Consider the following 22,408-nt stretch of genomic DNA (forward strand, 5'->3'; position numbering starts at 1 on the left):
CATCATGGCTGCTGAGCCTTTAGGTCCTCTGCTTAATGCTACTGTGGGCTATGACCTGTTCTGTAACTGGATTACTAAGGCGCTTGACGCCCTGGTACCTGTCATCTCCAGTAAGTCCAGTTCCCGACAGGCTAGCCCTTGGTACGACAATGCGCTTCGCGCCTTGAAGTCCTCCTGTAGACGGGCAGAAAGGGAGTGGCGTAAGTCGTATGACGCCGCTAGAAAAACTGCTTATCTGGCCTCAGTCAAGCTTTACCACCGTGCTATTTGTAGAACCCGGGCGGCGTTCTACGCAGCGGAATTTCGTAATAGCCTAAATCCTACCAAGACTATCTTTAAAACCATAAAAGATCTGATGGCAAAGAGAGTTGCTCCGCAGTTGGATAGCTCCATCTCCCACTGCGAAGCCTTAGCCACTTTTTTCTTGGATAAAGTTAAAAACATCTACCAGGCATTTCCAAGTACTGCGCTACGTGTGATCCCTGCGAGGGGTTCCAGTAGCTGTCCATCACTGCACTCTCTCCCCACTCTCTCGGATGAGGAGTTTGCTAAGTGGGCTCTGCGAGTCAAATCTGGCTCACCTGCAGACCCGCTAAGATCTGCCCTTTTCAGGGATGTTGCTTTTCAGGGACGCACAACAGTGTGTTCACTGATTAACCTCTCCCTGACTTCGGGCCTTGTTCCTGCCAAGTGGAAGCAAGCGGTGGTCTCCCCGATCCTAAAAAAACCATCTTTGGATCCTTTAAAACCAGAGAACTACCGCCCCATCTCTCTGCTTCCTTGGCCGGCCAAAGTCATGGAGGCCCACGTAAATCTGGCCCTCGCGGAGCATATGACCCGAGCCAATGTCCTAGATCCCATGCAGAATGGGTTCCCTGCTGGTCACAGCACGGAAACGGCCCTTCTGGCAATGGTTGAACATTTGCGGACTGTGTTGGATGCAGGTCATACGGCAGCGCTTATTCTATTAGATCTTAGCGCTGCCTTTGACACCGTGTCCCATCGCATCCTTCTACACCGCTTAGAGGACATTGGCATCTGTGGTTCGGCTCTGCAATGGTTCCGCTCCTTCCTCAGTGATCGCTCCTTCTGCGTTGCCACCCCTCCTTTCCAGTCCAAGTATCATCCTCTGGACCTGGGGGTTCCCCAGGGCTCCTCGCTGAGTCCCACGCTTTTTAATCTGTACGTGCAGCCGCTGGCTGAGGTCGCTAGGCAGTGGGGCCTAACCATGGTCTCCTATGCCGACGATACTCAGCTAGCGGTTACGATCAGCGGGGATGCCGAGCAGGATGCCCCCAGGTTCCGTAATGGACTGAGAGAGGTGGCCAGCTGGATGAATAACAACTGTCTCCAGCTGAACGCAACAAAAACCGAGGTGATGATCGTTGGAAGGGATGCGGACCATTGGGGGGACAGATGGTGGCCACCTGAGCTGGGGCCGGCCCCGGCACCAGTCTTGGAGCTCAGGAATTTGGGAGTATGGCTCGACCACTCTTTGAGCTTTGTGACCCATACCAAGAGAGTGGCGGCTTGCTGCTTTGGGGTATTACGCGGGTTAAGACCTCTGCTTAAATTTTTTGATGCTCCAACAAGACAGCTGGTCATCCAAGCAATGATCATCTCCCGGTTGGACTACGCTAGCTCACTCCTTTTAGGAGCGAACCAAGCTGAGATCCTTCGTTTACAACGGGTACAGAACGCAGCAGCTAGGGCGGTGGTCGGTTTGCCACGGACTTGTCCTACTTCTAACACTCTGCAGTCCTTGCATTGGCTACCGATCAAAAAGAGAATTCATTTCAAGGCCCTTAGCTTGGTTTTTAAAATCCTTCGAGAGTCGGCTCCAGAGATTCTCAATAAACTTATCTCTCCCTACGTTCCCACCCGTTCACTCAGATCTCTTGGTCAATCCCTTGTGGTCGTCCCCCGCTTCAGGCTCTGCCGGATGGGTGGGCGCTCCTTTCGGGTGAAAGCTGCGATTCTTTGGAATGCACTCCCCTTGGAAATCCGTCTCTTGGATGACCTTTTATCTTTTCGTAGGGCTCTGAAAACCTATTTGTTTTAATTCTATCTTTTAAGTATTCCTGCTTTTTTTTGCTGGTTTTAGTGTTGTGTTATGTCCGCCTTTCTCTGCGCCAGGACGCTCCTTCGCTGGAGCAGCTGTGCGCATTAAAAATGTAAATAACATAACATAACATAACATCAAAAAGTGATATAACTCTCTGGATATGATCATTGGTAGACCTCCCGGGAATTAACCCATGTTGGCGTACCGAAATAGTCTTATAAATTATTGGTGCGAGTCCCATAGCCAACATCTTTGTATACATTTTTGAGTCACCATTTATAAGGGTAATCATGCAAGCATGTTTTATTAAACACAATTTTAGCTGAGGACCATGAACAAGGGGGTTGTCCACCATTAAAGATATGTAAGAATCATTCAGTTATAATTCCTCTTAGCTGAGGGGAAAAAATTAGTTAAAATTTGGTCGGGATACCATCTGTTCTGGCTGCTTTCCCTTTGCTAAGCTATTTATGGACAATACAATCTCAATCCATTGTGGAGAGTTGTCTAGACTTTCCAGATCCTCTTTAGAGAATTTTGAATATGGAGCTGAGTTGAGATATTTCATAATTTCACTCCATTCAATCCCAGTGCAGGCCATATATAGGGTTTGGTAATACCTCCTAAATGCAGCCCTGATCAGATCTGGATCAGTAATCTGTCCTAAAACCGGGCCTTTAATATCTCGGATTAGGTTAGACATTATTTGTTGCCTGGTCCGTATTGCCAGATGATGACCGATTTGTTCACTGAGGTCGTGCTCTGCTTCTTTTTGAGTTGTTAATTTGCTCATTGCCTTATCCACCAAGATATTGACAATAACGGTTTTGGCAATCGTCATCCATCGTTGTTCTACCTCTGAATCCCTTCCCCCATTAAGAGCCCTCACTAGACGCTCCTCAGCCACCACCAAATTTTCCTGAATACGCTTCATTGTTTACTAAGCATGTTTTATATGATTCAGGGAGTATCCCAATGTTTCCCCCCGGATACCCACTTTAAAGGCGTCCCACACTGTCTCAATGGATGTATTCCCCAGATTATCCCCCAGAAACATAGGGATCCATTGCCTCATATGTGTACAATATTCTTTGTTTACTAGCAACGTTCTCTGATAAAACGTGCGGTAGCTTCTCTATGTTGCATTTCGATCTTAATGTATTAGCCACAAACATATAATCAAGTCTGGCGTGGGTCATATGCGGATTAGAAAAATAAGTAAATCCTAAATCGTTCTGTTTTAACATATGCCAGCAATCAATCAGACCATGAACCTGGCACAAATTCTTCAATGCCTGAAACACCTTTGGTTTCCTACCCGTATACTGCTACTCTTCCTACAGAGACCAATCACAAGGTAAATTAATATTACAGTTCCCACATAAAATATGTGGTAGTGGCCAATGGGCAAGTTCAATAGAAATGGTGTCAAGCACACAGGGGTGGTCACTATTACTCTCATACAGAGTACATAGTGTCAGTTTCTCTCCCAAACTTAATTGACACTCCGTAATGACCCACCGGCCATACTTTTCAGAACATGATCTTGTAAATTGAATCCCACTTCCTTTGGCCAAAATGGCTACACCCCTAAACCTAGCCCCTGTGTTGTTGCACTGATTACCCTATATCCCAATGATTTTAATAAATACAATTTTGACCCTTCAATATTTGTTTCCTGTATACATATAATATTTGCACCAAACATTTATAGCCCCGCCACACCCTTCTGTATTTTCTTAGCGTCGTTTAGACCACAAATGTTAATAGTGACCACTATAAGTCAACCCATACCTATTAACCTGACTCTGACAACCATTCCCCCCCAAATACACCCACATATAAAAAAGTGAAATAGAACACAATAAACCATTTTTTTGGTCACCCGTCTGAGGGTCCCCTCCCTCCACCCTCTTCCCCCCTCCCCCTACCACCAAAACTTTGGCAACCAGGCTCAATCATGAGCCTGCGTGAGGTCGTCTGGACCTTTTCCTCCTCTCCCTCCACTTCCCTCCCCCCTCATTTTCTTCTTTTTTTCTTTTTCACCTCTAATACTCAGTGGCAGATGCTATCTCCCCATAAAGCATTTCAACATGAGGCCTACACATATTCAAATATATTTTTTTCCCCCAAGGGCCCTTGCTAGAATATCATCTAGGAGCTTCTGGGTTTGAATTTCGGAGGTGAAAATAAATTCTGACTGATAAACTGCTCTTTTAAAAATACTACTGCTCCTGCAGACTGAAGAGGAGCTATAAGCTGTCTAAGCCTCCATCTCCTCTCCACAGTGGCACGTGCAAAATCTGGTCTAGAGGAGAACGAGAATCCCTCAAAGCTTCTTTTGGTATTAGGTCTGGCTAAATCATAAACTGCCTGATGCAAAAAAAAATTACCAAAATAAATCTGTATAGCACAAGGTCATGCCAGCTCGCTGGATGCCTGCCTTGACAATGACCGATTTAATCGATGGACACGTTGGACTTCAATATCCCAATCCTAAGAGGATAGTTTGGGGAGGGAACCTTTCAACATATTAATTACAAATTTCATTATATCGCTACCCTCACAGTTCTCAGGGATCCCAAGCAGTCTTAAATTGTTACGGCGCTGTCGGTTTTCATAATCCTCAAGTTTCCACATAACATCTTTTATAGTAACCTCCTATAATGTAGCCTGAACTTTGAGCATTTCAACTACATTTTCAAGTGCTTTGGCTCGTGTTTCAACCATGTTCAGCCTCTTTCAGAGCAGATTTTCCCGATCTTCCGTAAGGACCCTTGGGGTTTTTTCAAAGCCAACCGTGCCTGTTGATTATTGGACTTAACATCCTCCTGAAATGATCGCAGGGATTGTAGTATTAAAGATAGCGAAGGTCCGGCCAGTTTGATAGCTCTGCATCGCCCCCCGGATTCCCAATTGATAGCTTCTCCTTTTCACTTACGGTTTCTGTGGGGTAACAGTTGTGTAGCTGAATAGTCCCACCCCAGTTCTTCCAAAGACTCATTACCATAAGACTCCATACCACCCGGGCTCTTCTTGCAGGCTTTTCTCCCGGATATCCCTTTGGGCTTCTTGGGAATGACAACCTTCTCTTGCAGGCTACTGTTGCTTGAGGGGGAGGCCCGCCTTTGCTTATAGCAGTTAGACTTGTATTGGACACCTCTAGAAAAAACATTTCTAGAGAATCCAGGGACAAACATCCTGCATCAGTGGTTTTTCTTTCAATTTCAGCTCCCCTTGACGCACAGGGTCTGTCTCCACTTGCTAAATCTGGTGTCAAATCGACCTTCTTATCAATTGGCATATCTGAAAGCATATCGGGAAAACAGCGGTCACTAGTTGCTGTTTCCACCACCAGACTGGTGTGCAGGGGTGCCTCTAGGATGGTATTGTCACTATTTGCAGCCCAGGGGCTCACACTTTTAGCTGAGATATTCTCGGGTTCCTCTGATTCCTCCCCTTGGTCTCCAGATGTGGCAGTACAAGTATGAGCCGGATCGTGCACTTTCCCTTTACTACCTTTTTTAAGATTTTCCTGCCCGTCTGTTTCCTTTCCCCCCCCCCCCCCCCAGTCCCTTGAGGTGAAAAAATGCTGAGAATAGAAGGTTGGGACCCCCCTTGTGCCCCAGGCGCCTGCTTACACAGAAAAGCATTTTTTGTATGTACTTCAGTTTTTTCACCTCCTGGCTTGTACCGGCACAAGCTTCTTCTTTCTTGCCGCCTGGTTTGTTGTCCGTGCCTTTGCAATGTAAGTAGAGGTTGCAGGGGGCGCCATCCATAATTTCCCCTTGCTACGGGTAGCCATCTTAACTGGCTCTACGATCTGTCCTTCTCCCTGCGAGCAATCACTGTCCGCACACATCCAGGGCGGACTGCAGTCATGCGCAGCCTTCGCCGCTGCAGTCAGTAGAAGCCTTGTGAGAGCCTCCCAACAACCACAGCTAAATCTGATCCTCCCAGAGCGAGAGCACGCCCAGTACTCGACTCTCCAACCAGCCGGAATCATCCCATAAGGATTCCTGAACCGGCCACAGCTCCAGCACATGACCCTCTCCGTAATTCAGGAAGATTTCGGCCAGGAGAGGAGAGAGGTGAGTGGTGGCCTCACTCAGACGCCATCTTGCCCATCTGCTTGATGTTATGATGTATTTTTCACATAGGAAATTTACAGTAACTGCATCAGTGAACGTTAATATTAGGCATGGTGCAAGATTGTTGATACTTATTCTGAATGCTTTCTAGTCCATCTAAAAGCAAACATTTGCTACACCTTGTGGTAAGGTATTTCAGATTTCCTGTCAGATCTCATCCTTTCTTGCAGGTGGATATCCTTTTGTATGGTCTGTCAGCAGTCTTCATATCTTTACACATTCTGATAAAATTCTTCAATACTATCCTTCAAGGTATTTGCCTGAGGTGCTTCCACTTTGGCAGGATCAACACATATGCCTTCTACTAATATGTTATAGCAAATATACTTTGCACTTCTTGGGCAACTTTTAGTGTATGTTTTTTCAGTCTAAATAGAAACCAGCACCTTCAACTATCTCTTGTGTGTTATTAATATCCTACCAATCACAGCGATGCCATCAAGATACACTACAACTTCCAAAATATTCATGTTATTAATAGTCTTTGCCATCACACAGTAAAATGTTGCTGCTCCTGATTTCCCCTTTGGCATTTGGCTGAATTTGCAAAATCTAGTAGACAAATGAATGAGGTCTTCTCCTTATTGTGTGAATCATTGAGGATCTCACTTTAGACTTCTCGTGAGTTGTAGAAAAAAGTTTCCATTCTGTTAAGCAGTCTAAGTTTTCATTAGTTCTAGGAGTTGTGCACTGACCATGCACAGTTCTACTGTAGTGTTGGTGGTACCAAAAAACAATCTCACATTGCCGTTCTCCTTCCTCCAAATGACAATTAGGAAAGAATAAAAGCCTATGCATTCCTTGATGAGTCCAATTGACATTTAAGTTCATCCTTTCAGGTCTTTTTTGGGCATCTGATAAGCAATGTCATTTTTGTCTGAATGACAGATGAACATGTTTCATACCATGGGTATATCCAGTTACCACTCACAATTTGAGAATATATCAGCCCTCTACATTAATTTCCAGTTCTGTTTCTTTCTCTTTCTGCTCAGGTAATTGGAAAGATTTAAAGTTCTTCTTCTCAGGATCTAACTAGGGAAATATCATTTGCATGCTAGAAACTTGAGCTCAGATATAATTTTGCTATCTTGTTTCCCCCAGCCAGAGTTGAGTAATGGTTGTCATGGAAACCTGTGGTCTTCCTGGTACGGCATCTCCTTCAGTTACCTGAATTTGTTACTTTTAGCAATGCATCTTGTAAGAAAATGGGTTATTAATTGGAGAGGATGTGAGACATTCCCAAGTAATAAGTCCGAAATCCTGACAAGTTAAACGCACGGTTTCAATAATTTAAACCCTGGCTGAACCCATGCTAGCCATGGCATAGAATAGAAGGTTTAACTTAGGCATTTAACAATACCAATACAGTTAAAAGGTAAAACACAACACAATACAAATCTTTCAACCAATTTCTAAGAATCAAGAACATTTAAATAAGATAAATGTCACAAAAATTTATAAAATCCAACAAGGGAAACTAAAGATATGAATTTGTAAAGTTATATGAAAAATGGGCCAAACAATAGTACGATGACAATCAGTAGTCACTGTTCCTGTTTGACCAGAACCTAGGTGTGACTTCAGGCCAACCATGGTAGAGTGGAGGTCAGATAGACCAAGTAGTCGTCCCAGTCAAAGTTTTTACCTTCTGACTTATGGCCTGATTTATAATTTGACAGACTCAACTCTTACTACTGCCATAACCGCTGTCTTCCCGATGCACTATCATCCGTCATATTTAGGAGATGACTGTTGGGCCTGCAGTCATCTCTGTACATTGAGAGGAACCCATTCTTAGTGGTTCTTTTCAATGTACAAAATGTTTGGTGGACGGCTGTTATCGGTTTTAATGGCTGTTCACTAAACTTTTCCAAAGAATTTATTTGACAAAAACAAACTCTCAAAGTGGAATCATGTCGCAGGTTTGTTTTTTTTCGAAGTCCTCGAGCAATGCAAGGCTATAACCAACAACGTCCTCTTGAAGTCGGATACTCATTGGCCAAGGTCCTGCAGAATAATAACTTTACAGCCTGTCTACTCTATTGATTAACCAGTGATATAACTTGTTCATCTATAAATATTTCACAATCACGTTAGAGCCATATTGTTTAGAAACTCATTCAACTACATATATATTATTACAAAAACAGTAATCTATTGTAAATAGAGTTTCTTTTTTTATAAGTTGTTTAACATAAGTTGAATCATACTTCACATGAATATGTATTTGTGACATATATTCTAGGTAAGTGGTGAACACAACGAAATAGAATCTACAAAATAAACATACAGGGCTTCTCTCAGAGACTACTGCACCACCACCCCAGACCTACTCAAATCAAAACACACAATCAAATCCCAATCGTACTTTATCCATTCAAACAATGTATACAATTGTCAAAACAAGCTTGAATGTCCAAAACATCTCAGTAGTTACTAGTATAGTTTACAGTAAATGTAATTGTTTTAAATATAAAATTGCATTGTCTGTAGACTCTACTAGTACCTACTCAGAGTGTATAAAGCAAGATTGTGAAAAATAATACATGTATATATACATAATTACGGGACAGAGGTCCTTCTGCATAGATACAATATATAAGAATCAACTGACAAAAGTTGTATTGTATAGATTTTAGTTTTTGTTGGTCTAGGGTTTCGTGTTCGGTACAACCAACCATTCATTCCTTCTCACAATGCCATCCACCACTGACATCATTTCCCACACACTCTTGAACACCTCTAATTCCTCTGACATTTTCCACCCCTGCACATGCGGCAATGCTTCTCTCAATTCCACTAACACAGGATCTTCAAAAATAGTTTCCCTCCACTCACCTTCTCCAATAGCTTCACATACTTCAGTGAAGTCCGCTTCCATACATTCATCCTCCTCAACACAGGTATCAACAATCAGGGGCAATCTCGATAAGCAATCCGCAGTGACATTTCTCGTATGAGGTACATACTTGATGGAGAACATGCACTCCCGGAGACTGTATAGCCACATAGCTATGCGTGGAGTAGGTTTACTGGCACCTCCTGTGGAGAACAAGTCCATCAATGGTCTACGATCAGTGGGTAACTCGAATTTTACTCCCCACACAAAAATTGGGAAATGCTTCACGCCCCACCTGCAAGCTAACGCCTCTTTTTCTACAGTGGAGTATGTGATTTCTGCTCCTGTCAGAGTACGCAAAGCAAATGCAATCACTTTCTCTCATCCCTTGGGCACCTGTACCAACACTGCTCCTAGCCCATAATTACCTGTGTCCGTTACAATGATGGTTTCATAATTTGGTTCACGTGGCTTCAAAGCAATAGCTTTAATGATTAAATCCTTCACTACCTCAAATGCATGTTGACACACTGTCGTCCAATGAAACTTTACACCTTTTTTCATTAAAGCCCGTAACACATGAACTCTCTCACCAAAATGATGCACATACTTAGAGTAATACTCCTCAAGGGTCAAAAATGATCTTAACTGTTCCTCATCCTGAGGAGAAGGTGCTTATTCAATCGCTTCGACCAAGCTGAGTTAGGGCTTAACACCTTCATGAGTCAAAGTGTGACCCAAGTACTCTGCCTCCTCCATGCCAAACTTGCACTGCTCCAGATCAATGGTAAGCCCTGCCTTTTCCATTCTTTGCAACACCATCCTTAATATGACATAGTGTAATTCCTTGCTCACTAGCCAGACTAATACATCATCCTCGAATACCAGCAAATTTGACAATCATTGCAAAACATCCTGCATTACCTTCGGGAACACTGCTGATGCAGAGGCCAGACCGAAGTGAAGATAAGTGAATTGGTACCCCCCTCGGGTGTGATGAGAGGCGTTAAATGCCTGGAATCAGAGGGCAACCATACCCGAGGCAAGCACTGGACAAGTCTAGGGCAGTAAAACACCTGCCACCAGTCACACACATCAGCATTTCATTTATTCTGGGGAGAGGAATGCGATCTATCCATATGCATTCATTCAAATCCCTTAGGTAAAGGCACATGCGTATGCTGTCATTGGAATTTTTAGTGATGACAATATGACTCAACCATTAAGAGGCCTCTACCAGGTCGATTGAATCCTCCTTACATAACTGTTGCAGTTCCTCCCTTAACAATCCCATCAGGCTGAAGAGAAATGTTCCGCTTCTTGTGCACCTCTTTAGCACAATTTGGTGTTCAATTTTCTTCAAACCACCTAAATGTTAAAATAATTTGGAAACATGGCGACCCATTCATCCTTTACAAGGGAAGCTGTTAGCAATACCTGCTAGGATGATTTGAGTCCAAGATCATCCCCAACGAACGTTGCGCCTTTCATCCTAACAGAGTCCTCCCCTTCTCGACCACATACATTTTTCCCTTTGCTTTCCTATCCTGAAATTCCAACTCCACCAAGGACTATCCCAAAACTGGCAGCTTGTTTCCGCAATACCATTTGGGCTCTAAGTCTGTGGGACATAATTTGCATTCAATAAAACCTTACCATTTGGATTTGTCTATCAGCGTGAAACGTGTACTCCTTACCATCCATCCTGACTGGGCTCTTTGGAGGGTGATATGCATCACCTATCCGATTAGAATGGTCCCTAAGCTGTGGCTGGACACCACACACCACTAACACTTCATCTTCTTCACTCATGCTCAGTTCCTCCTTGTACAATGATGTAATTGTTAATTTACCAAGTTGACTGTTGGGAGAAAATGACCAGCCACCTAAAGTCAATTTGAGCTCTCCTCTTCATCGCCAATCGCCAACATTCACCCATGACCTTCGAGTAGCAACCTCAATAGTCTTTGCTGCAAGTTACTCAGCACAACCACCCTGTCACTCCTTCTCACACGACCATCCACCACTGACATCTCTTCCCATACACTCTTGAAAACCTCTAACTCCTCTGACATTTTCAACCCCATCACACGTGGCAATGCTTCTATCACTACACTAACACAGGATCTTCCAAAATAGCTTCCCTCCACCCATCCTTTCACCCCCTTCTTCTCCGCATCACTAATTCTACGTGTGGATTTATTTACAACATTCACATCACAAACGCTTCTTCGCTCCACACCACCTTTGTATGTTGTGCCTCCTAATTCTTTAAGATAGGGAGAGGTGTTCTCCATATGTCTACCAACATCTATCGTTTTTTCTAATGTGGGGTCTTTCAGCCCTAAACATTTCACCTGGATTTTCAGGTTACTTGTTCTATTGATCCCTTATGATTTCACCACGCAGGTCCCTGAATTTGCATGAAATAGCTAACCTCTTGTTCTACTGTCTCCCCTTGCATTTGTATGCAAGAAAATAATTTGTGTCTTTCGACCACAATGCTCACTTTTCTTCCATACTTCTCTTCTAATGCCTTTAAAGCGCATTCAAATTCATCATCTTCCTCGGCCTCCGACCCCGCATCTACATTCCTTCCTTCCACTTTAGGCCTTGACAGAGTTTTGAAGACTTTCCTGCCTTCCACACCCAAACTGTGCTTTAAAATACCTAATTTCTTTTTAGCAATGAAAACATCCCCTCCTATAGCTTCCACGTATGCCTCAAATGTCTCCTTCCAGTCCTCCCACCCCACACATGGAAGCCCCAGTTATTCTAATGAAGGAGGTGTAGGGATAAATTGTGTTGCCAAAACTGAGAGGAAAAAACACTAATTTCCCTGCAAGTACTGTTTGTTATACTTCTATAGCTTACATCCAAAATACTTAGCCCAAAACAATGTGAAAACAACCCTCAGGTTAGCATTACAGTCGCCCACAATTTCCCAGCTAACATCACTGAACTCTGTTCAGCTAACCAATGAAGTTCTCCGCTTGGAAAAAAAAGGCAGAGTAACAGCTCGTCCAATGGAATTTGCTCTATCAACTCCCAGCAAACTCTCCACTTCGTGTGAGGACTTCAATCAAGGATTTCAGCCAAGCTCGAGGTGAAGTTAAAAAACGTTGTAAATTCAAATTCCCCACCTAACACCGTTGAGTCAAGTAAAAATCCACCACCACTTGCAAATGCACCTTACACACTTGAGGCATGATGTAGTTAAAATGCGCCACCAGTCACAAATGCACTACCTTACACTTTTGAGGCTGGATACACGCCTAAATATCTTTGGGCCCCTAAGGAGGAAAAGAAACACACCACAAATGCTGCCTCATGCAGCTGCACTGCTAAAACTCGGCTAACCATGGCTCCGTTTTCAGAGAGCCACACTCTTCAAATGTAGATTGCACTTTACACCTCACCATAGATCTTTGCCAACCCACTCGCTGACACCACCACACCACACCTCGCATGTTATAAACTTAGCACAGGCACGCGCTCCCACTTGTGACTGCTTCTCGAGGCTCTATTTCTGCCTCAGACCTCCTGGTGATCCAGATCACAGAGTGCAGCCGCACGCTTCCTTTCAAATGTATACAATTTGTGGTCCCCGCACCACTTGCAATCGAAAAATGCACATGCCAAATCATGCTCTGCACTAAGGCAACATATTTCCAATCACACAGGCTTCCTTGAGCTGCAAATGATGTAGAGCTAGCGCCAGCCCCAGTGATTTGGTGCAAACTCCTTTATGTTCACACCAAATTGTCCATACCTGCAACAACTTGTCACAAAGGTTGCAACTTGTCAAGGAAATTCTCACAGGGACTCAGGACTTTTCGCCTCATGGCTCAGTTGCTCACAAGAGACTTTTTGAACAAGTCCTTCTTCTCCAAGGTGTTCTCTTCTTTCAGGATCCCATCCTCATCGCCAATTTACAGATGACAACACAAAGGACATGAGATTTGAAGAAGGTTTATTCAGCTCCTTACAATGACCCCTGACATCCCTGATCCTCAGCAACTGTCTCCAGCTCTCCTTCTTGGAATCCACAATCCAGATTCCAGAAGAAAAAGCAGCCAAGTTGCTGTCAAAGATATCACAGAACACAACAGAGGGCGTCTGCAGCTCTTTGCACCATCCATTGCGAGTCAGTCTCGCTATCCTGCTGCAATATGTTTTTAAATAATAAAACAAAAGGCCAGATCTGTACTTTTTATGCAGCTATCGTCACACCAAATACTGTATTTTGTGTTCCCCTGAGTATATGGCATATTGATTATGAGCTGCACCTTTGATACAGAACCAAAAAGGTTCTGGCCCCCAGCCCCACAAAAACGTCACACATGTATCACACTTTCCCATCTGATATTCTGTAAATTTCCCTGTTATTCCTGAATGAGGATCTGTGAAATCTGCTTCCAACTGTACCAAACAAAACAGCAATCTTTTGTTGCCAAAATACCAATACTATGTATCAAAGATACTTCAAAAAATGATTCTAGGAAATGTTCTCTTGGGTGGTTGGTCAGAGACACTTTTTCTGACTTTTCAGCTTTTCACTCTTCTATGCAAGACAATTCTTTCAGCATGACCATACTATCTTTTTCTTGTGGGTCTCTGCAGATAGTTGAACCTCCTTTCAAAAGGGCTGCCGCTGAGACCTGCCTTTCTCTGCAGGATGAACGGAAAGACACTCTACTGAGAAGTAGCATAGCTCAATTTATCAACTTAGCCTCAAAAATCATACACCTCAACCAATAACTTACCTCCAGATTGTGTGGAGGTTGTCTACTTGGACATTTTTTGCTTAAACTGATGTTTTTCCTGGTGGCAATCCAGTGGTATTTCACCATTATTCTATAATGCTACTTTGATTGTATCATATTTGTTTTTTAGTTTGAATTTGTTCCACCCATCAGTTTGAATGAAATTTGGGCATCACATAAAAGCCAGTACGTCTTCGCTGTTCAGGTTACCAGTATGTCTGTTTTATTTATTACTAGGAGACTGCCATCTCCTTCATGAGAGCTTAGCAAAATACTATGAAGTCTTACTATTTAGAGTACATTCACAGCCTTATTAAAATATCTTTTTTTTAATAAAGATGTTTTCATTTTTTACGAGGTGAGTCAGGTTGCATTTTGCATATACTGACAAACTATTATAAGGGTCACTGAAATTGTGAGACAGTAAGTATGCTTCATAGAAAGGCAAAGTATGGTACATATTATGCGATTAGGGCCAAATTAAGGAGCACACCCTGTAGCCCTATACTACATAAATACATATGTTCCCTTATAAAGAAATATATACACATTCAAATTGTTATTCACCAACCCTTCATTATTTTCTCTTGCTTGAAACCCAAGGAATGCATTTCTATTAGCACTGTCTTTCTTACCCGTCAGAATAAAATATGTTGTTTAAGTCATATAGGATGTTACAAACTGTTCTTTTAACACTATAGGCAAATATCTTATTCAGCGTGTCCACGTTGCGTTTTAAAACCTTTCTTTGGTTTAAGTGTAATCTGTATTCAGGCCACAAGGCTCCTTGAAGCGTGTATTTCTGTCAAGAAACAGACTTGCAGAAGAATACTGTCAGTTACCTATTTAAAAACATCTTACTAGAAAGCCCTTTCAAATTAAAGGCAATGATTATAAAAATACATAATGTTTAGCATTCTTCAAAACTCAGAGTGCCCTCTTGAAATACCTCCTACTTTGATAACAGTGTCTGTGATGTAAACAGGTATTTGCTTGAGAAGTTAAACATTTCATGACAAAGAAAACCTATCTGTACTGTTTGAATCACGTTAAGGTTGTTATGTCATGTGGCGGATAAAACCCCTCCTCAGTCTATCAACTGCAGATATTAAAAGCATCGGGTAAAATGCACAGCTCTTCATTGTGCGAATTAGGCAACCAAAAACAGAAACATTACCAGTTGACTGCATTCTTTGTGCACCATTTTAATAATATTTGACCCATTTATTTATTTATTTAGATGTTTTATATAGCGCTAGCCAGACCCGAGGGTATTGGAGCGCTTTACAACAGAAATTGCGGTACAAAAGGGGGTGGTGATGGACGGGGCATCTGAACCAATCAAACACTCACACCCAGTCAAAAGATATGGATTTAATCCATCACCGTTCTTTAGCCCACTTTGCCACCCCAGTTCAGACATGGCTATATGCAAATCAGTCTGACCCTGTGCCTCATGGGAACAGTCCAGCCCGAACTGCCAAGCCATGCCTTCCCTGGACCGGAAACAAGCTTCCGAGGACCGGTTTCTGGCATTACAGCCATCTTCAGCAGAAATTGAGCTGTAATCACATAAGAAATGCATAGTCCCACATAAATGTTCAGAGAACCCAGTGAGCTGTGCGTCGCTGAGGTGAGGAAATCCTGAGATAGCCTTGATGAGCGCACATTGACCTGGGCTCAGCCTCATTCCGGGAGGAGGTAACGAGGGGTGGATCGGGGAAGAAGGAAGAGGTAGAGTGAGGTTGAGCATTGTCAAGGGGCTGTAGGGTGCCTGAGGAGGAGGGTAGAGGTGGAGCATTATCCTGGGGCTGTGGAGTGCAAGTTTGTGCGTTTCGGCGGCGGCTCTTGGTTTGGGAAGGCACGGTTGTGGTAGAGGACTTTTAGGAGTCTTTTGAATGTTATAAAGGAAGTGATAGTCCTGATATCGGCAGGGATGGAGTTCCAGATTTCTGGTGAGTTTCCTGCAAAAGACCGTGCAGCAGTTTTTTGTTTGCGTGTTTTCATGGGGATGAGTAGCATGGTTTTGGAACTCCTGAGGTTTCTTGTCTGGCCGGCTTTCTTGAGTTTAAAGGCCAGGTATTCTGGTTTCCCTGTGTGCAAGGCTTTGTGTGTCAGCCGCTGGATTTCTTTGGGGGTAGGGGGAAATTTGTGAAATATGGGGCAAGTGGTGGCAAGTGTAATGAAAGGGAATATGTACTGGCCACATATCGCATTATTTCATTGGCCTTAAAAATGATGTGTATTTTACTAAGATAAAGATGTACTCGGGTCTCATCCAAAAGTTATGCTCAACGTTGTGTGAGATTTCCCCACCAGTTTCATGGGTTGTTATGTCTGTGTCTAGAACAGGGGTCTCCAGACAGGCAGCTCAGGCGCTACTGGTAGCTTGCCAGTGCCCTGAAAGTAGCTCTCTGAATTGCAGCCCAGCACAGTGCCTAATTCAGAGGGTCTACGCTATTCATATTCAAGAGGCTCACTTTTCAAGGACAAGACGACTTCTGAGTGTGTTAACCCAAAACAGAAACTGCATATTTTATAGAAAAATGTTTTCTGAGAAACCAATATGCTCATATTTTATATAACACATTTTATTGAGTTTTGAATTTCAGTAGCAGTCATAATAGATGTCGCTACAGTAAGCATAAACAAAAGAAGAACGGAAATCATAGAAATGTAGATGCACCTCCGCATATCTCCACTGTGTCCCCATACCCTGTATGTCCAGTATGTGTTTCACAGTGCGCGTCCTACCTCCAGTTAGTAAGACTTAGCTGAGGTGGTTGTCCCTTATATGTGTGTATCTCCATGTCAAGGAAATCGTTATGAGTAATTGTGATCCCTCGATAGTCTGCCCATGGTCTCCATATTGTAATGTATTTCTTGGGCCATCCTCAAGCTTCGTAGACTGCCCATCACATGCTCATACAAAAATCCATTCCCCAGCCAATTAAATGTCCTCGGTTACGGGCAATGTCTCGCTTGACCACTGTGAGTTCAGCCAGAGGAGTGATAGTTTGTGTTTATTCCAGCCCATGGTTGTGTATGATGGTGAGTTTGGGATTCAGTGGTCCGTGCCATCCCTGAACCCCCACTTAGGCATGAGATCACCTGGTTCCAGAAGGGGCTATCTTGGGGCAGCTCCAGGTTGTATGGAGTAAGTCCCCACAAGGGGTTAGGCAACAAAAGTAGTCAGGGGAGGCTGTTGAATCCATGTCCCATGTTCTGTGTCACAGGGCAGCCCTCGTCCAGGCTGGGCGGAGGGCCCCGAATGTGTCAGGAGTATGGTGTATTATTGTGCAGTATAATGGTGATACTCTGTGGTCCCCCAAAGCCCCCTCTAGCAATTTTGCTTTCAGGGGGTGAAATTTGGATGAGTTCTCCAGTCCCATGTTGCAGGGGGGCCAGGGCATGTAAGAATTGCAGATAACAGAAGAATTGACTATAGTGAAGGTCGAACTCAACTTGTATAGTGTAGACGGATTTTAATATGCTCGTATTTGAAAACAAAATGACCGAAAATCCAAAACATATTTAAGCTACTCTTTGAACGATAGTTCATACAGAGTTGGAGAAATGTATAGTTTTTATTATTTTCTTTTCCGCTGTGTTCTGTCTCATTTTTGTTGGGACCAGCAGAGATTAGCACTTGGACATTTCATAGACAAACTATAACAATGTATCTTTCTGCTTTCTCATCTTCTCTCTCCTCTCTTGCAGGTGGCCAGTCCCCTGGTGGTTGCTGCTGTGCTGTTCGTCAACATCGGCCTAACCTGCCTCTTCTCCCACTTTCTGACTTGATGTGAGGAAGACAACACCTTCTCTTCCCCTCTTAAACCTCTCTCCAACCTTTCCCCCTCTCTTTCCCTTTCCCCTGCCCCTCTCTCTACTCTAGACTGTTTACATATGAAGGGCTCTTTATCAGAGATTTTGATCTCTGGAATGTGAAAAAACCCTGATATATTTGGGGATTTTTTCCTTTTTTTAAAAATAATGTTCTGTTAGGCATTAACACTGGAGGAAGGTAGGGGAGGGGGGCTCCAGGTAATAATATCTCGGTCCATGTCCCCGGCAAAGCCTACTGAGTATGGTGGGGTTGCTGTCACCAGGGTGGTACAGCCGTGGGAACTCTCATGAAGGCAGGCGACATTGAGGGAAAGGGCTGCTTTCACCAGAATGAGATGCAGGCAGCTCAGGGTATTCTAATCCGATTTGACTGCTGACATCATTGGTCCCCTCACCAAGTTTAGGTGCACTAACAGCAGAAACTGCTCACAAGGTGGGGTAGAATGGCAGGTGTCTGTTAAGGGTGAGGTAGCACAACAGGATGGAATGCTTTCACCAGAACGGATGGGTAGGGGCAGTTTCACTTGGGTGGAGGGAATTGTTTGAAGGGATATTATCATGATCACGACAGCAGGATGTGCCCATTTGTTTAGTGTGGTAGCTGGGTGAGACCTGACGTTGCACAGACCTACTGGCTTTTTTGGGTGTTGGTGAACTCTTCCTCCCCTACCAACAATTTTACGTAACCTCCCAATATTCCCAAGTGCAAATTCTGATGCAAATGAGGTAGAACTCACTCCTTACACCCCCACCCCCTTGACCGAAAGTGCCCCTCTTTCGACCCCCTATCTGTCTTCAGCCCCCAATCTGTGGCCTTTAAGACTTTCCTTACTTTACACCCCCTTTCATTCTCTGCCCCCTTTCATATTCCTTTCTGACCCTTTCCCAACTTCCTGCAGACTGAGCACATCAGATGGTGGTTATAGCGCCTTCCTGCGATTTGCGTGGAGAATGCTGCAATTTAACATGCCTTCAGTGGAACGAAGAGGACAGCGAAGGACTCAAACTATGAAAAACAACTGAAACTCAAAAAATATCACCAAGGGGAACGTATTTTCCCTTATCACCTCCACCCTCTTTCCACCCTAAAGACCCTGGAATGAAATGCTGCCTATGATTGCCTGGTAATGTAAGCGGAAACTCGTCAGGGACTATCCCAGCCGCTGAAGTGACCTCCATTGGGGAACTTGTGTGATGGAGGTGGAACCTCTGGTATTACCTTATTAAACGCCACCATCTTACGTTGGCCATCATGGTTATCGAGGCCTATATCGGTGGTGCACTGTAAATTGATCGGTAGCGTGCTTGGTTTTTTTTTTTTACCAGGAAATGCACACCCTTGGTTCTATTTCTGCCACATTCTTTTCCCCACAGGCATCTGCTTGCCAATGCCACCCACACTTACTCACACTGTTCATGTTCAAATACAAAAAGAAACGGTGCCTATTTGTAGACCATGGTCTATCAAATTATTGCCATTTTTATGTGCAAAGTAGGACATTCCATTCCCTTGAAGTAAAATAGGGCCAGCAAAAGTCAGGCTGACCATAACTCACAACCCCCTTGCTTACACTCCAGGTTGTTTATGACAGCTACTGGAGGATGAAGCTTTTATTCCTAGATACAGTTCAATCACCTGGAGACAGATGGGATTCACTATTTCTAAAAATGTTATATAGAATGCATGTGAACACCTTTCACTTATCCTTCAATATCCTATTTTTACAGAATCTGAATACTTTTTCATGCCTATGTTATTAAATCTATTGGAATCTATGCTACAAGGGAAAATGGTTATTGCCAATCAATACTTTTACATTAGGGGAAAATATGAATTCCCTCGGGGCAGGAATCTTATTGAAAAAACAAAACTATGGATGTGCCTGAGAGAGGAGCCTTTTATTCATAGAGAAAATACTTATATTAGAATACAATAATAGTTATTCTATTAAAATATAAATTGTTTATTCTAGTAGAAAATAATCTATTGGAAGATGAGTTCTTTATTACAGAAGATATTTTCCACTCAGACGGTACTATTGCTATACGAGACAGTAAATATAGTAGCACATGATTAATCCTTCATGTCCTAGAAGAAAATATATCCCATAACTAAGGGGAAAATATTTAATTGACATCTAAATTTCTCTAATTATTGTCCAATTTCACTCCCCCATTATAAGCGCTTGCACACCCTGCACCCACACCACAGTCAGCGGCTGGGATCTCCCCAATATCCTTGTCTGCACCCACTTCCCCCGCATGACATGACATCCTCAAATCCAAGCAAAAAACTCTTGACTTCTGGAATGTTCTGTGTATGTTTCACGCGGAAAACAACTAAATTCTTGATTATTTTGTGTTTTTCCACTTTTCCTGATTTGATTGATGGTTTATGATATGAATTCTTACCTTTGTCTCTTGTGAATTTACAAAAAAAACTAATTTGCTTTTGGTTTCTTAACTGCTGCGTCTCAAAGGCTTGCGTTGAAAATAAATGCATTTTTTCTAAGAAAAATTATTTTAAAAAAATGTTTAAAAATACTCTAAAATATTTAAAAAATGGATTTTGAATGGTTTAAATTCTTAAGTAATCGTAAAAAAGTTTTTAAAAAAACTGGCTGAAATTTGTTTGTGATCTGCATGTATTGGCTTGTGAGGGGAGAGCCTGGTGTCTCCCATCAAAAAGATGTGAACCACACACTGACAAAACAGGAAACACAGGGAGACATGGTAAAATGTGAAAAGAAGTAGAGTGGTGGAATAAGGCACATGGTGTGAGATAGAGCAGAGTACTAGACGGAGATGAGAATTGGTATAATATTGAGGAAGATATACAGTGCTGAAAGCTGTGGGGAGAGGGGTGATGTGAAGGTAGAGAGATGAAGGGGGAGGGGGAGAATTGAGATTGATTGGAGAAAGTCAAGGTGGTGAGTAAATTCAACAGTCTGTGAGGAGAGGGAACAGACTGGAAGTGCAGAGGACAGATGAGACCAGCAAGGGTAGAAGTAAGATGAGGCAGAGGGAGCAGAACATAGAGAAGATAGAGTGAGCAAAGAGATGAGAGCAGACAGAGGGGGAAGTAAGAGCAGTAAAGCGTGGTCAGTGGAGAGAGAGATAGTTGTGAGTAGGCAGAAAGAGGAGGAGAGAGGAGACCGAAGCTAGACTGGCCAGAAACCAGAAGTAAGCAAACAGGCAGAGGCGAGCGAGCAGGCATAGGAGAGAAGAGAGAGTATGTAGAGTGAAGAGGACAGGCAGAGAAGAGTAGCAGTGGACATAGGGGAGAGCAGAGAACAGGCATACGAGAGATATGCATAGGTGGAAAGGATTGGAAGGTGGAGCGCGCAGATGAGAGAGTAAACTGGCAAAAGGTAGAAGCTGCTAGCAAACGGAAAAGGAGAGAACACAGTGGACAGAGAGGGAAGAGAGAGAGTGGAAGCAAAAGTGTCAGGAGCAAGTAAGTTGGCAGAGGACTGAGGTAACATAAGGCATGAGGACAATTAATAACAGCAGATTGACTTTTTATTTCCTGTTTCTGTCAGGGGTACCTTTGAATTTTCCTAATAAAGTGTCTTTACAGAATATGGCCTAGTGTCTTATTGGTGTCTGACTAGTTCCCTTTCACAGCTATAGATTCCCCATCACTCTGTTCCCAACCTCAATGTTGTCCGCTCTCTTGTAATAGTTTAAGGTTAATCTCAAGCATCTATCCACTCCTCAGATAATTTCTGAGGCAAATCATGGCCACTTTTGTTCAAACTTTTCTGGTTATCTCCTGGCAGTCTGTGTCCTTTTTAGATGTTGGGCCTCCAAGACTGGACAACACTCTAGATTGGGTCACCAAAACTGTACAGCATGCATTAAATAGGATCTCCTTAAAATGACACAATACACCAGTTTAGGCTTGCCGAAAGGCACATAATTCCCCTAATGTGGTCTCCAGAATTCGACACAATTTGACAGGAAAATGGGAAGTAGTACAGAAAAGGGTAATGTCAAAGGTTGTGGTATAGTGTGGAGAAGGGAGAAAAGTAAACCAAGAGTGAATGGATATTTAGGAAAGAGGGCTGCGGATGTCTCCCCCATTGTAGTTTCAGTCTTTCTACTGGCATTTGTAATTGAAGCATCTTCTCTAATAGTAATAAACTTAAATCCCTCCCTCCCATTGGACCCACTACAAATTATCCACATTTATATTCACGTTAATCCCTTTCTGTCAAGTCTGCCAAGATTACTGGGATTGTTCTCCCTTTATGTTTTGACACTTAGCACCTTTCTAATCTGATGTTGCATAAATGAGTGCGTCGCTTACAAGTATCTTTCTCCTGTAGCCCATATTCTTCCTTGAGCTGTTAGAAAGTCTTGGTCCCACCCTGTAAAACATTTCACCCATTGTAACACAGCCATTCTCTCTCCAGCTCATAAAGACAATCACTCACAGGGCCGGCTACATCGCTGGTGGTGCCTGGTGTGACAATCTCTGGTGGTGCACTCCCCTTCCCTCCAAAGTCCTTCTCCACAGATCCCCTCACTATCACCCTCCAATAATGCCCCTCATCTCTCCATAATCCCTCTCTCACAAGTATGTCATTTGTTTTATAGTGCTACTCTTACCAGTGTAAGTTGTCAGAGCACTTTACATCATCCCACATTATACAAAGACAAACAATCATACGTGTTTATGCAATGTTACACAAGACAATAAGGGCTACAAAGTGTACTAGTCATTCATATTGCT

General features: G+C 43.2%; 1 protein-coding gene across 1 annotated transcript in view; it reads left to right on the forward strand.

The window, feature by feature from the left end:
• Positions 1-21,244, forward strand: part of JPH4 (junctophilin 4) — a 429,617-nt gene extending 408,373 nt beyond the window's left edge. Inside the window, exon 6 of the mRNA XM_078644905.1 lies at positions 17,545-21,244. Within this exon, the coding sequence (XP_078501031.1) occupies positions 17,545-17,625 (81 nt within the window). The 3' untranslated portion in view covers positions 17,626-21,244. The remainder of the gene's footprint in view (positions 1-17,544) is intronic.
• The last annotated feature ends 1,164 nt before the right edge of the window (positions 21,245-22,408 follow it).

This window comes from Lissotriton helveticus, chromosome 5_1, assembly GCF_964261635.1.
Source record: "Lissotriton helveticus chromosome 5_1, aLisHel1.1, whole genome shotgun sequence".
NCBI classification, from domain to species: Eukaryota; Metazoa; Chordata; class Amphibia; order Caudata; family Salamandridae; genus Lissotriton; species Lissotriton helveticus.